General features: G+C 37.5%; 1 protein-coding gene and 1 long non-coding RNA gene across 4 annotated transcripts in view; one reads left to right on the forward strand and one right to left on the reverse strand.

The window, feature by feature from the left end:
- Positions 1–1,240: 1,240 nt before the first annotated feature.
- LOC139117131 (nuclear receptor ROR-alpha A-like) overlaps positions 1,241–14,913 on the reverse strand; it is an 83,554-nt gene continuing 69,881 nt past the window's right edge. Inside the window, exons 6-9 of one of the 2 annotated variants that reach the window (XM_070679981.1) lie at positions 13,578–13,710; positions 12,050–12,157; positions 10,815–10,934; positions 1,241–9,403 (exon numbers count right to left, since the gene is read on the reverse strand). In XM_070679981.1, coding sequence (XP_070536082.1) covers positions 9,144–9,403; positions 10,815–10,934; positions 12,050–12,157; positions 13,578–13,710 — 621 coding nt within the window. In that variant the 3' untranslated portion in view covers positions 1,241–9,143. Of the gene's footprint in view, positions 9,404–10,814; positions 10,938–12,049; positions 12,158–13,577; positions 13,711–14,913 lie in introns of both variants that reach the window. The other variant, XM_070679980.1, reaches the window with a different exon arrangement.
- The window catches only part of LOC139117136 (uncharacterized), a 55,677-nt gene continuing 54,672 nt past the window's right edge, over positions 13,909–14,913 (forward strand). For both annotated transcript variants that reach the window (XR_011548460.1, XR_011548461.1), the window contains exon 1: positions 13,909–13,974. This is a non-coding gene — a long non-coding RNA (uncharacterized lncRNA). The remainder of the gene's footprint in view (positions 13,975–14,913) is intronic.

Raw genomic sequence — 14,913 nt, forward strand, 5'->3', positions numbered from 1 at the left:
TTATGCAGTGAAAGAATGAACTGGAAGTTAGAAAATCAACATGGTGTACCTCAAGGGTGTAATTTTAAATTTTAGAAGTTGTGGAAAAAATGGTTGATTTTTGCTTCTTTTTTTTTTTTTTTTTTTTTTTTTTTTTTTTTTTTTTTTTTTTTGATCAGCGTCATCTACAGAGTCTTTGGGCATTCTATGTATGTAGCCATAGCTACTATCATCACAGTATCCGTATAATTGGCTTATTTGAAGGTGATCTGAATGACATCAATTACCCACTACCTGCCACTCTCTGCATCCTGTGTACATCTAAAAATATCACTGTGCTTACATTTCATTTCAGATAACAAGGCTACAGGCAGCCCCCACTAGCCAAAATTAAATTTTTTCCAGGAAACGGAGGCTGCCTCATATAGAACATGTCAAGGTTTTCTTTGGGCTTGAACGTTTCACCTCCCAGTAGTGGCAAACTCACTGATCAGAAAAAAAGTCGGCTCATACCAGAATTATTGACAAGCAGGCTAGTGCTTCTGTATATAAATGGATGATTTGAATACTAGTGTGGTCATGTCTCCACCTATCTTCATACAATATACCGGTAGCTGTAAGTCAGAGGGTACCTGGTCAAGTTTTAAACAATTATTTCCTCAACTCCCCCCCTCCTCCCCCAATCCTGCTTTACCCACCTAAAAATTCTTGGTATAGTCTATTTGCACCCAAAGGTACGGTACACCTGTGCCTTGTGTCTGCTCGCATACCAGTGAGTGCAGATCACAACTGACTGTATGTTTTGTGATATAAATGTCACAATCATTTTCTGCGACAATGTCGCATGCGACAATGTCGCAAATGCATTATTCTAGCATATGGTACGTTGCTAGCGCAATACACATTACATCACATGAAACCTACGGGCATTCACAGAGTGTCTTATAGTCTGGCAAATGGTTGTGTCCGAGTTACGATTAAAATTCACAAACTGAAATGCTTATCCAGGTGAATTCACTTCAGGTATTTCTTCCTTAGTAAAACTTGAGGCCCGAGTTGCTTTTCTTTTTGTCAAATCTAGTTCATGTACCAATTATGTGCAGTGGGATTCATAACCCAAATATGACAAGACATCACCCATCACTGGCTGCTACAAGGAAGGCCCATGAAAACTGTTTCTATATATATACCCGGGGTGAATTCTACTGAATTTGGAAATATTCAATATCTAAGTACACAAATAAAACACTCCATCATATAGTACTGACTGATAGAACAAGGGAAAGTTCACATTTTAATTATTGTTCCTGTTGAATAAAATCTGCACCCACTAGTCAAATCATTTTACTACACAATTTCCCTTGAAATTCTCACACCTGGCAATGTCTACCTGTCTCTCCGAAATTTTCAGATCTCACATTGTAACTTTGCTGTGTCTCATTCATGTATATATACCTGTACAGATGTCCAACGTTGCTTTAGGAAACGACACGTGAGTTGTTCTATAAGTTGGCTAAGAAGGGTAACATGATCATAAAAGTGATTTTTTACAACACTTATGGCTTTCTCTCCGTGCCATTGTACCAGTAATAAATCATCGTGTCCAATGAACACCCTTCCATAATCCCCTCTCAAATCTCCCCCCCACCCCCTCATGTCACGTTCACAGATTATCCCGCACTGTCCAGGCCCCTCCCTCCGTTCATCAGCTGTATCAAACCACACAAAGAGGTATCTCAAAACCCCCGCAAACACTGCTAAATCCCTGAACCACAGACCCTCCACGATGTGTGGCAGGTCTGTGCCTGATCCAAACGCATTTAGTTCACCCATGGCAATAACACTCCCTCAATTCAACGACCTCACCTTCATTAACAAATTGATTGTACAATATACAAATTACATTTACATCATCAGAAGTGTATGTGTCAATTTCATACTCTACAATAAAGATCTTTTTACAATTCAAAGCTAGTAAAAATGTCAGTCATACTGGAAAAAAATAATGGAAATTAATCAGTTCAAAAGAAAGTTGAGATCAAATCTGAAAAGACTATAAGTCTCTATTACATTTTCAAATGATCAGAAAAAACTATGAAAAATGTTGATTATATCAACACCTGTGAAAAAATCACCAAAATTTACATGTTAACAAATTGTTAGTACTTTTTTTTTTAAATTTGAATGAAATTAGCCCTAAATGCCCTGTTAAACAAAATTTTGAGTACATTTATAAAGATATCGATAGTTTAAAGAGATACTTTGATAAGGTGTAGTGATCACCGAATTCCACAAACATCAAGATTTCTGTGTTTGTCTTTGGTAGAAGACGTACATTTCAATCCTGTGTTCCGTGGAATCATTTCTTATCTCATGTAGAAACTGACTGAAAATTTGTCCCCTTGTCATTTCCAGGTTAGGTCGTGTACATTGGGTCAACTTCATGCAAATTTGATGGGATTCCAACAGAAATCAGGGTAGTTACACCAAGTTAAGGTTGGAAGGATCGATTGCATGGTAGCGCCATCTTGGAAGCAGGTTCACTAAAATACCAGTGAAGAGGAAAGATTCTAGGCTCAGGGATGAAAAAACAGAACTCAGTAATGACAGTAAAGGATTTGTAATACGATATTTAACAGATTAGACCCCTGTAGAATAATCCCACATACCCCTGAGTATAGTGGTTTGGCCGAGCCGACCAAAATGGTATAAACCATTGTCAGAGTCACAAGGTGACCGATGTGTGCACAGCAATGACGAACAGCTGTTTTGTCAATTTCAAAAAAAAGTATATTACGTGCTTGGCTGAGTTTGGTTTTGGTCTGTTAATGGAGGTACAAACAAGACCTCTATGGGTCTGTTTGACTGTGATAGGCACTGTTCAGATTGTCTGCCGTGAGATCTCACACTGGAATGGACAGGCAAAGCTCATTCCAGAGTGAAATCTTCCTTGTTGAATCGTCACAACTATGAGAAAAAGTGCTAATACTGATAATGCTATGTGTGTATTGTAAATGTCAATGATATTGGTAAACTTGTAATGATTTGCACTGCTGTCAGAGATCTGACCTTGACCACCCCTGTATTCACAATGGAAAGGTCCTCCATCCCCACAGTAAACAAGGGGTCAAGTCAAGATATGCTGGTGAAAGTTCAAAACATGGGAAAAGACGTAGCCGTCAGAGTTCAAACTTCGAAGATAAAGTTTTGTGATGAACTTGAGCATGATTTCCAGGTTCTACTTTTTGAAGAGATAATATAAAGATGCTTTTGCACTGATAGGATTCTAAAAATGGCTGAGTGATCAGATATGTCTGAACGACTCGAGGCGTTCTGAGATATGTATTTTGTCAGTATTAAATCCGTATTCTGTATGTCAAGGTGTTGTTAAGACAGCGTAGGAAAGACTTGGCAGTTATGATATGCCAGTCAAGAACTATGGAGAAAGTGAGTAATTCATGTTATCTCAACACTGTCATGTACCAGTAATCAAATTTGCAGGCTTTTTGTTACACCTTGTATCCAATCAAATGTTTCAGGCTGTGATCTCCGAGTGCTTTATAGATATCGAAACAACGTCTGTCTCAATCGACGGTTCATCTGATATTGTATTCACTGAAAGATATCTCTGCATAAAGGAGCCTGTGTTGAGGACTGGCGAGAATTCCCAGGTGAATTTCAAGGTTCTAAAGAAGACATTCTAATAATTTTTGTCTGCTTGTACGTCTGACAAGACTGTCACAATAAATCCACCTGATGGATCTCATTCTTGTTCATTTATGTCAAGGAGGTGTTGGTGATCGCTATCATTGCCCGGATGAATCCATGCCGCTTTGAAAAGTCCAATGGGCCTATGCTTGCCAGTGTTTTTGACACGCGTATGGTGCAATAGCCAAGGCATATGTTACAACTGAGTGGTCCATCCCTGAGCCTAAGCTGCTATTATCTAAATGTGACGAATGAAATGTTTGTAAGGCTTTTAGAGGTCAGCTAAAGACGGATGAACGAAACAGAGGAAAGGTCAAAGACGGGAAAAAGATAGATGAAAAATTTGATGTCAAATTGGAACAGAAAATGGAATCCATTCAGCTCAGTTTTCTGAAGTGTTACCCACGACACAACCCAAACCCAAGAAACGTTTCCTTTGGACAAATTATAAAAATAATGAATGAAAATTCTCCTGAGTTATTTACAAGTTTGCAGCATTACAAGTGGTAGGCAGTAAAATCTTCCTTAATGAAAAATATTGTGCTTAATTCTCATGTCACTATAATGATGACCAATTTTACAGAAATATGTGAATATCTTAAAAGGTGACGACGACAAATACATTGAAAATAGTACATCTGTAGAAATGTGCTGAAATAATTTTTTTTTTACATAGCAGTTTGAAAGTTTACATCGGACAGAAATGCGTCATTCCATAGCATACAATCAATTCTAGACACACACGAAGAAATTTCTTGAAGTCGCGTAAGTCGTGAAAAGTTTGGCAAAAGCTATTTTTTACCGTTAATACAGCATGATTTGAAGAAAAAAGTCAACACAGTGCGAAGAAATTCAAAACAAATCAGTGACACTTTGAAACTTTATGACGATGAGGGAAAATATACATTCAAAAAAATTTGGGATGAAAAACAACATGTGCTATACTTTGAATTAAAATACACCAGATGAACAGAAAACAACATGCAAATATGGCATTGGGTCTCCCTGAGTATCTGGAATCCACACAATCGGTACATTACTGAATGGAGAGTAATCTATTGGTTATACTAGGTGTGGCCGTGGATTTCTTCTGGATCTAGTGATACACACACAAACAAAATGCCTTCATTTCTGAGACACAGCGTGTCTCTTAAAGTTTGATAGTCTTTTCATGATTACAGTGGCAATTTGAATTCGTAATCTTTCCTTCTCGTTTATATCACTTTTTGCCAGGGTACATTAATTTTTCCATCTGCAGCGCAAATTTTGCAATGTCTATTTCGATGACCAATTTCTGGATCTAGTGATACACACACACAAACAAAATGCCTTAATTTCTGAGACACATCGTGTCTCTTTCAAGTTTGATAGTCTTTTCATGATTACAGTGGCAATTTGAATTCGTAATCTTTCCTTCTTGTTTATATCACTTTTTGCCAGGGTAAATTAATTTTTCCATCTGCAGTGCAAATTTCACAATGTCTATTTCGAAATCTTCCCTGACTTCCTCAATGTAAGCATTTCTCATTTCTCAATTTCTTGAGGTGGAATGAAGAAATCATTTTTTGAAAGCAGCGTCAATGTTTTTTATAGACATTATGTTTGTCATATACATTATCTAAACTGTAGAAATTGCTTCGTTCATAGTTACTGATTAAAATATCTTGAAAAATAAATGCAAATAATTCTCAACCCACATTGTGACTTCTGAAAGTGAAAGATCTGTTTCTGTTATGAATTTGTTCCACTCCCTGATACAGTTTTTGATGCTCCCAACTTATTAGACCAATATACTGAGTAATTAACAGGTTCTGACGAAAAAAAAAGTGCATAAAAGCTTTGATTTTTATGGACCCATGGGAATATGCAGGCCCACGATCATATTTGATTTGAAAGCTTTTCATAGAATAGGAAGAAAAAAAGATGAATTGCGAGTATCCCTAGAGCAATTTGAATCAAGATTGTTGCTATTGGTTACAGTTTCTCTTTACCATACATCAGTAACATAAACAATGATTTGAATACATAGGAAAAATAGCCGCACATTGTGTCCTTTCTGTGATATTTTACAGATTAAGGTACCTCAAGCTTTTTGACGTTTTCTGTCCATTACACGTCTACTCAGATATTGTGTTTACCTGTTTGGGGAAAAAATATTAGCAAAGGTTCAACTCTAGTCTTCAATTGCTTTGAGCAATATTAGATTTTTTATACTCCCATGCCATCAAGCATCTACTCTGTCGGATTACATATGACAGTTAGAGAGAGTGGTTCCACAGCCATATTGTAATATTGACTGTACCACTGCAGAGAACAAAATTATACAAGGCCACACCTAGAAATAAAAGCATCTTGTTTGTGTTTATCAGTCCCTCTTTTTGGCTTGTTTTGTCTCTCAGAACCCAAATCACTTCACCAATCTCATGGCGACAGCTTTGTGGAAATTCATCATGCCGGGTGCCATTTTCCCTTGTGAATTTTTCTTTTTTTCCTGTTATTTGTTTTAACATTCTTCTCCCGTAATTCCATTCACTGTATGAACATCATGAGTCACGTATGGCATTGAATGTGTATCATACAATTTCCCTTTGGAATGTCAAAACATATTTTTTTCAACATATTCCCGGTAGAGTATTGTGAGAGTATAAGGGAGAGATGCAAAAAAATTGGACCACCAGAGACCGTGCACTCTGTGCGTTCAGATTACAGACACAGCTACAAATGTTTGATATCTCTGCTGCCAAACACTGAAATATTCATAACCCAAACTTCGTTATACTAGTAACATGTACGTATTTTGGAAAATGGCTGACCGTGCCATGAGAAGTCGATGAGGCATTTTTTTGCCCAAAACCTGAGTAAATCTTCATCATATGCACAATCCATCTTTGCAAGATTTTTTTTTCTCCAAAACAAAGTTTATACACAACTACACCACTATAGAACCTCTTTTACTTTTGTAGGTTTACTTTTAAGAGTAACAATATAGTCAGAAATCCTATACACTACAATGCAATAAAATATTTCTTGTAAAGGGCTATTTTACAATCTTTTTTTCAAGTGCGGGCATGGTGCTTTGGGGATTTTGTTTTCTGACCGATTCAAAAAACCATTGCTGTCATTTTTTTATCATATTTGTGATGGTAGCGAGAGATTGCTGTGACCGCCGTTTCAAAATCCTCCATGTAGACTGTAAAAGAAACTGAATGAGAGCTGTTACTTAGGGTGTACATGATGTGGCAGGGGTTTCTACACTTGCCATACCCATTCACCATTGATTTTTGGTGATGGCCCACTGTTTCCACCAGGACAGAAGGACCAGTGAATGCAGAAACAGGGGTGATAGGCTGCAATGGTACGTGCTAATACTATAGATGCTCTTTAGAGCTGTGCAAACACAAATATCCTAACCAAATTCCAGTTTTTGTGCATATTCGTACACATTTTAGTGAAGTCTGATGTTACGTGGGTTTTTTTTGAGAAATCTGATACAGAATTTAAGGGTGAGATGAAGAAAATCTGCAGCAGCCAGAACCACGGTTCTCACAAAGTCTTCGGAACCATCAAACTCTCAGGTGCCATGGTGAAATTCACCATGGCAACTATTCCTAAAATGTCAGTTTCACAGAAAATCTGTTTCACCTGCCCACACTTGAAAAATGTCCACACGCCACAGAAGGCAAGATTATCCGTTAAAAACAAAAAGGAAAAAAACGTGTTATTTAATACTTTGGGTGGGTAATATTTTACAAATTATGGAATGTATCAGCATGCATCTATTTAGGCATTGCTATTTATTTTGAATGTCTATATTTCTCTGTTTCTTTTTTCACAATAAAATGAAAGTACTATAAAACATTAAAAGTGTGGCTTCGCTGTTTCTTTGAAAGTGTGCTTTCTGTTTTGAAGAAGTTCCCTTTTGTGAAACCAGCAGCTGACAGCAATATTGATCCTACAGGTTGAACCATTCTTAAATGTAGGGGTGGGAGCTGGGCAATATTCCATCTTTGAGATGAGAGTACCCATTTTGGTGCTGAGAAGTGGGTTGGACTTCCCTGCAACTGAAATGGTTGATTCCAATGGATTTGAAGATAGAGCAGGAGACAAGAAAACTGACCAGAAGACAACAAAACGGTGACCTGAAATATGTGCTCAGAAATTTCAATCAATGTGAAAAGGTTTTCCATTTGAAAGAAAGGGTCACTGTTCTTTAGCACAGAGGCCCTTCCCATCAGCACACAAAACTCACCCATGCAGCAACCCTGATCAATTAAATCAATAACGTCATTCCTTATTAGTTTTGAAAATGGTTTGCGGATTCTACAAAGGTCATCAGCAACAGAATGGGATTGTAGAAAAGCCTGGAACCTAAATCAATGCTGCCTCCCTGAAACTTGAAAAAGAATCCAATGATACTGTATCGGCATTCATAATAGCATGTTTCCATGGAAACATACGTCTCAGATATGTTGATATGTTCAATGAGATAGCTTGAAGTGAAAAGGAAAGTATTTTCTGACTAAAGAACTGAAACATTTGGCCAAAATGAAAACCCGAGACAATGAAAATACATTCTTGTGCGTAAAAAAGCTATTTGGACTTCCTCCCATGGTACTGAGGTTTGTTGTAAGTGGCCCTCTCTTACCCCAATATGCAAATCCCAAAAATTTTTGAACCAATGCTTGCAACTGTTATGTTGCCTGACATAAGCAATTCTATTCAGTTTTATAGGGACTGTCAGAACTAATCACAAGGTCCCACAGCCATAAACATAAAATGTTTATAGACTGGACATCACAAAAGAGAATGTAAACAAAACATAGTCTGCCCGACTCCACTCTTTCCAGATTCAGTAAAATGCAAAATTTTCAGACTTCCCTCTTGCTGATGTTGTCAACTAGTTGTCACTGGTCAAACTTTCTTGCCTGTTTGTTTATATCCCTTCACCCCTAACCCACCCCATCCCACCCCAATTTCCCCATACATAAGTCCATATTCACCATTGAAAACAGTAGGTGTTGGGTTCAACCATTTTTGTGGAAGGGTTGAAGGTAAACTGTAGCTGCTTGGAAGTTACACTGATAACTGGTTGATCATGTACGTTTTCATTAACTTCAATATTATGAATACCTGACAGGAGTGAGGTAGTTTAGCGGTTTCCTTATGTTTCCAATATCCTATTTCACCTTCTATGAAAACAATGAACTTTGCATGATCGCATCAAAACTGGTAAAAATTCTTATAATATTTTTGTTTTTCGTTCGTTATCTTGCTGTGCCACATCACCAATATTGTACATACTCATGGTCTAAAGGCACAGAATTATCATACGGCAAACCCCTGAATATTAATGGAACCACATCCTGAGTGCACACAGTGTGCACGACAGGACGGGCTCTTCCATTCCTGATATGGGTATGATCGATACCATCTCAAAAAAAGAAGGGTGACATGTACTATTGTTCCATGTCGCTCAGATCGCTGAACAACTCCACGTGCAGCGCCGGGAACTGGAGGTGCGGGTTTTCTCGGAGAGCCCTGTTCATCAACTCGGCGTAGCTGGTGCTGATAGTGCGGAGTGTTGGCATAAACATCAAGACCTTGGCCAGCAGGCCTGGCTCCTTCGGATGATTTCGGTGCAGGATTTTGGTAAAACACTCCAGAATCTTCTCCTGTAGTAGTTCAACCGACCTCCTATCTTTCAGTCCATTACGATCTGACAAGAAAAAAAAAATCAAAGATGGATGTCATCAAGCTTTCCCAAGACAAGACTTCAGTGTATTCACTGCAGCAAGGTCTATGAAGATCAGACACAAAGCCAAGTTGATGTCGCTCAGGGACATAACCCATGATTTTTTTCAAATGAGGGATTTTTTATGAAAAAAAATTCCGTTGTGCAAATTTTGATATGCACAAAAGAGTACATTAATTGTAATATTTATGACAGTTTCAACTGTTGCAAATCAAAAGTTACACGGTTTTTGCTGATCTTTTTTACCACCTCAGTGTTATCAAACTGAAAAATCTGAGTTTTATTATTCAGCCCTCCTGCACCAGTCCTTCAAAGCAAGGCGTGCATGCTGATGATATTTTCCGTATGGCACACACCCCTCTCTAGACTCTCCACAGTCGCTGTGCCTTGTTTTGTGCGCCGCGATGGGCCTGCATTCGAAGGCTACGCTTTGACGACGCGCTGCCAGACACAGCGACTGTCCGTTCTTGCAAGGATATGAATATTCATAAGGTAGTGCCACCAAAGAAATACCTATCTTACTGGGCGGAGAGGATATTATACTAGTAGCTAGTAGACTATATACGCGGTATGTTTTCATTTGTCATTTTAAATTTTATTTGGCAATGGTACTTGTCATTTGTTTCTGATTAACGGATGTGTGGAGTTCTATAAAGTACCCGGATCAGGCAGAAATCCGACCGGTCGCTTGCAAGAACGTCCAGACCCTGGGATTCGCGTCGCGTCTCTGAAGGGGCGCGCGTGTTCCAACTGCTTGACAGTGAAGAACGCGAATACCAGGGTCTCTGCCAGACTAACCCCTCTCCTCAAAATGTTTTGATCTATGTGAATAAGATTATGTTGTCTACGCACAATAACTTTAAAATAAATCTTAAAACTTAAAAATCCTATTCAAATAAAGACTAAATCTCAGTAGAAAGAAATGAAAAATGTTGCTCCCACAGAATGAACAAAGGTCTGTTTGCTCAACCAAGTGTTCTCTACATACACATGCAAGTCATATACCAGCAGCTGTTCATCACAAAACTTTGCAATAACTCATCTACCGTCTTAAATTGCTTTACAGTTTGAGTGTAAGGACCAAGAGATGCTGATCACTTCTTCCAGGATTCAATAGAAAGCAGGCCAAGTTTTGTTTGCTGTGATCGTCAGAATTTTTCAGATATAGCCCAGGAGATATCCCATTCATGTAAATATTTTTGCAAAACTTAAGCACCAGTCTGACTGGCAATGCATATATATATATATATATATCACTTTGCTGCCATCTAGTGACCTTTGTATTTATTTGACATCTCACATCATCCTCAACCAATAGTAGATAAGTGGGGTGAAGTCACCTCACTGGTGACCTTACATTTGACCTTTGACCTACCTCCTGTGATGAGTACAACAGCACTGAAGAGGGCTATCTCTTCCTCACTCAGATTGAGGCCGCTGATATTCCGGGACAGGTCGAACATGGACTCAAAGAAGGAATCGTGGCTTATCACACCTGCTGAATTGCAAGAAATGAAACAAGGAAATGTGCAGGTTGGTAACTTTTTCCTAAAATTCCATGTCAAGATTAACCGCACATTGTACCTCAGAAAGAAACAAGTTTCTGAGTTCTTGTCTTTACACATGTGTGTGACTGTTAATGCATACAGTTCATGATGTTTATTGTTGATGACATGGTATTGATGACAGACCAGATCCAAACTGATGCAATGGTATCCAGAAACTTGGTAGTCCTGCAGTCTTGTCTGGTGTTGTATATTTTCCAAATCATTCATCTGTCATATACTCCTACATAACCACCTCGACTCTAAATAGGTTGGTTCCAAGCTACCAACGCATGGCAGTGACAATGGACCAGGACAAAAATCCTGACTATAGTCCATACTCCTTAGATCACTGGGTATTGCTCAGGCCTCTACATGGTGCAACATTGATGGGTATTACGTACAGGATCTTCATGTCAGTAGGTTTTTCTCAAATAATATTTTACATCATGGATAGCTGATTGGTAAATTTGCATAAACCGTTAGGAAAACTTCAAAAGTGCCAACCACAGATTACGTTTTGTAAGTCACAATGAGTAATACCAACTGTCAAATACATTTTTTTTATTTTAACTGTTTTTTGCAATGTATGACAATGTCCATTATGAATCGATACTATGAAAATTACTGCATGCAGTGAACAGAGTAGATATCTTTCAAAACAGATGAACCTATAAAAATCAAATGTATTTGAGGCTGATTTCAAACTTAACCTGACCTTTATTCAACAATATATTTTAATATCCATAATTGGTAGCACTTGTTTAATTTTTTCCAACTTAATAAAACAGCCACAAAACTACAAAAAATAATGTCTTTCCTTGGAGAGGTTGTAGAAATGGATACATTGCATCAGGTATCACTGAGAATTTAAGGTTTATATCGTTTGTTTTCATTTTAGTAGAATCTTCGAGAGACACTATATTTCACCTTCATGCCTAGTGGGGCTTTGCTGAGTGTTTGTTTGTTTCCTGTCGTGTGTGTGTGGTGTGTGTGTGTTGGGGGGGTCAGTTCCTATATGTCTGTTTATTTTCACACCAGCATGTTTTGAAGTAATATATCTTACCTAGACTTTTAAGGTGTTCCAGGGTGAAGTTCCCATCCCACATTGGGAACGTTCCTGTGTTATTGTCAAAAAGCCTGCCTAACCTGATAAGGATGACTTCAAGACCACCTAGGCAATGTGAATAAAAAAAGAACAGACAGATGAGGTTTGCAAATTAAACTCCATTCCATGGTAATTTTTTATAATAATAATAATAATATCAATTTGGTAGGGCAAGGGGCATTTAGCATACACGTACAAAAAATTATTTTGTCTTATTTTAACTATCCATCTATAATGTTACAGAAACACATGAAATATTTTTTGAACAAACTTTCTCTCCTCTAATAGAGTATATTACAGTACACAGAAGTCACATAATTTATGAGTTGTGTTAAAGGACCCTTTCTTCATCATTGTCAGATTGTAGAATGTTGAAGTCTTTAAACATCTGAAGAAAGGACTAGCTTGGGTTTCAGACAGGTCTGTCAATATAGGGTGTTAGCGTTGTTTGATGAGTACTGCATATGTACATACAGAAATCAATAACCTGGACACAGCACACTGAATATGAATAAGTTTCCGATGCAAGGATGAACACATTTCACAGGGTATTTTTATTTTGAATCACCCTTTTTTTTCCCTTTTTTTATTTCCCTTTTATTTTTCAAGTGTTTCATGACCTTTTTTTGTTCAGTTCAACCAAAAGGTTGACACATGGCTGTCAAAAACTCTAGTCCCGTGGTGGGTAGAAAATCCTTGACAACGAGCTGTACGCTTTGCAGGACTTTGTTTCCCCTCAGCACATCTCCCTCGGTTAATGAAACTTTAACTTTCAAAACAACCCTCCAGGGAAAAACCTTACATCAGTAATCAAAGATTAATTTTCCATCACCAGGCAGTTACAGTTTCCGCTTCAGGAATTTTTCCACTCTACGCCGTGGATGTTTCCAGTTTACAAGGCATAATGAAATAAGTAGTGTGTGGTGTAACGCAGTGATTTGATGATCTGTGTCTTCACCCGTGGCTGGTTTTGAAACTTCAGTTCTTGCACAATGTCACCTTGAGGATGAACTGTCTGGTTGAGCGGACTGCAGATATCCGCAGTTCAGCCCCCAAACACAGGAACCCCATCAATCACCATGCTTTGAGTAAATACATTATCCCTAGCACACTCCGACCATCATATTTCTTCTTTGCTACTTAAGTTTATCAAATTGTTTGTTTATTTGTTTTGTCAGGCTTTCATTCCAGTTGCTATGAACGATATTGTGATATCAAAACTTTGCAGGAAATTTTGCTTCAAATTCTCAAAACTGCCACGTAATGATTTGTTTTTGTTATTAAAAAAATTCGAAAATTTCCACAATAAAATTATGGTACATTATCAAAGACGTGACTTTCCAGAATCAGATTTCTATCGGTAGAATTTGATTTATTCCTTTGTGAGATTTTGACCGCTGTCATCCCAGTTGAATTAATATCTGGAATTTTCTTGATCCCCTTTGTTTTTTTCAATGTTCCCGTAATCTGTTGATGTACTACTCACCAGATTTGATCAGGATGATCTGATCCTCTTGACAAAAGTTCAGAAATCCGGGTATCATTTTAGCAAAGTGAATTATCCGAGTCATGTGGGAAGTCAGGTACTCTGCCATCTTCAACCAGACTTCGTCCTGAGACTGAAACCACAAGCATCAAATAAATTACAACCGTTGTAATAAATGAAAAGTCCCTGATATTGATCTGTGTCTGGAAACATGCTGAACAGAGAATCATTTGCTTCTACTTTCAAGCTCCATAACCTTTTATTTTTGATTCATTTTCTTTATATTTGTTCATCAGTAAGGTAGAGTGTTGTTTTTTTTTTTTAATTTCAAAGATGTCAGGCCATGGCTACAGCCTTTATGTGTGTACAGTCCAATGTGCCTGTATAGCAACTGAATGTAAGTGCGTCTAGAATTCGTTTGTCAACAAAATGACGTTTCGGATTGCACACAATACATTATGTTCATTCACAAAGCTAAAAAAAACAAGCGACCTAGCGGCCGATATAGCTCCGCTGTGTTTATGTACAGAATAACTATTTTTGACACATGTTGATGAAGAAGGTGGAAATCTTTGATAACTCAATGCAGTGGCCAGAAAAAAGTGGCTAAAATAAGCTGCAAAAATACAAAATTGAAGATTTCATCATACTTTGAATATATCACATCCGATCATCCCTAAGAACATGTCAACCAAAGCTATCTGATGAGTAGTTTTTTGAGAATAAAATATTCTGACCAAAAATGGCAACAATTGCCCCCAAAAATAAAAATTGCAGATTTCATCATAATTTCAAAATATCACACTTAGTTCATATATAGAAACCTGTATACCAAATTTCAAAGCTGTTAGACCAGTACTTTTTGAGAAACGCATTTTTTGACAAAAATGGGAAAAATTGCCCCCAAAATTCAAAATTGCAGATGTCATCATTATTTCAATAAATCTCATTTAGTTCATCTATGGAGACCTGTATACCAAATTTCAAAGCTATCAGATAAGTAGTTTTGGAAATACACATTTTTTGACCAAAAATGGCAAAAATTGCCCAAAAAATACAAAATTACAGATTTCATCAGAAATTCAATACATATTACTAAGCTTATCTGTAGAAACCTGCAAACCAAATTTCAAAGCTATCAGACCAGTACTTTATGAGAAACACATTTTTGACCAAAAATGGCAAAAATTGCCCCAAAATTATTTCCATAAATATCATTTAGTTCATCTGTAGAAACCTCTATACCAAATTTCAAAGCTATCAGATGAGTAGTTTTGGAAATACACATTTTTTGACCAAAAATGGCAAAAATTGCCCCAAAAATACAAAATTACAG

Source organism: Ptychodera flava, chromosome 18 (genome assembly GCF_041260155.1).
Source record: "Ptychodera flava strain L36383 chromosome 18, AS_Pfla_20210202, whole genome shotgun sequence".
NCBI lineage: Eukaryota > Metazoa > Hemichordata > Enteropneusta > Ptychoderidae > Ptychodera > Ptychodera flava.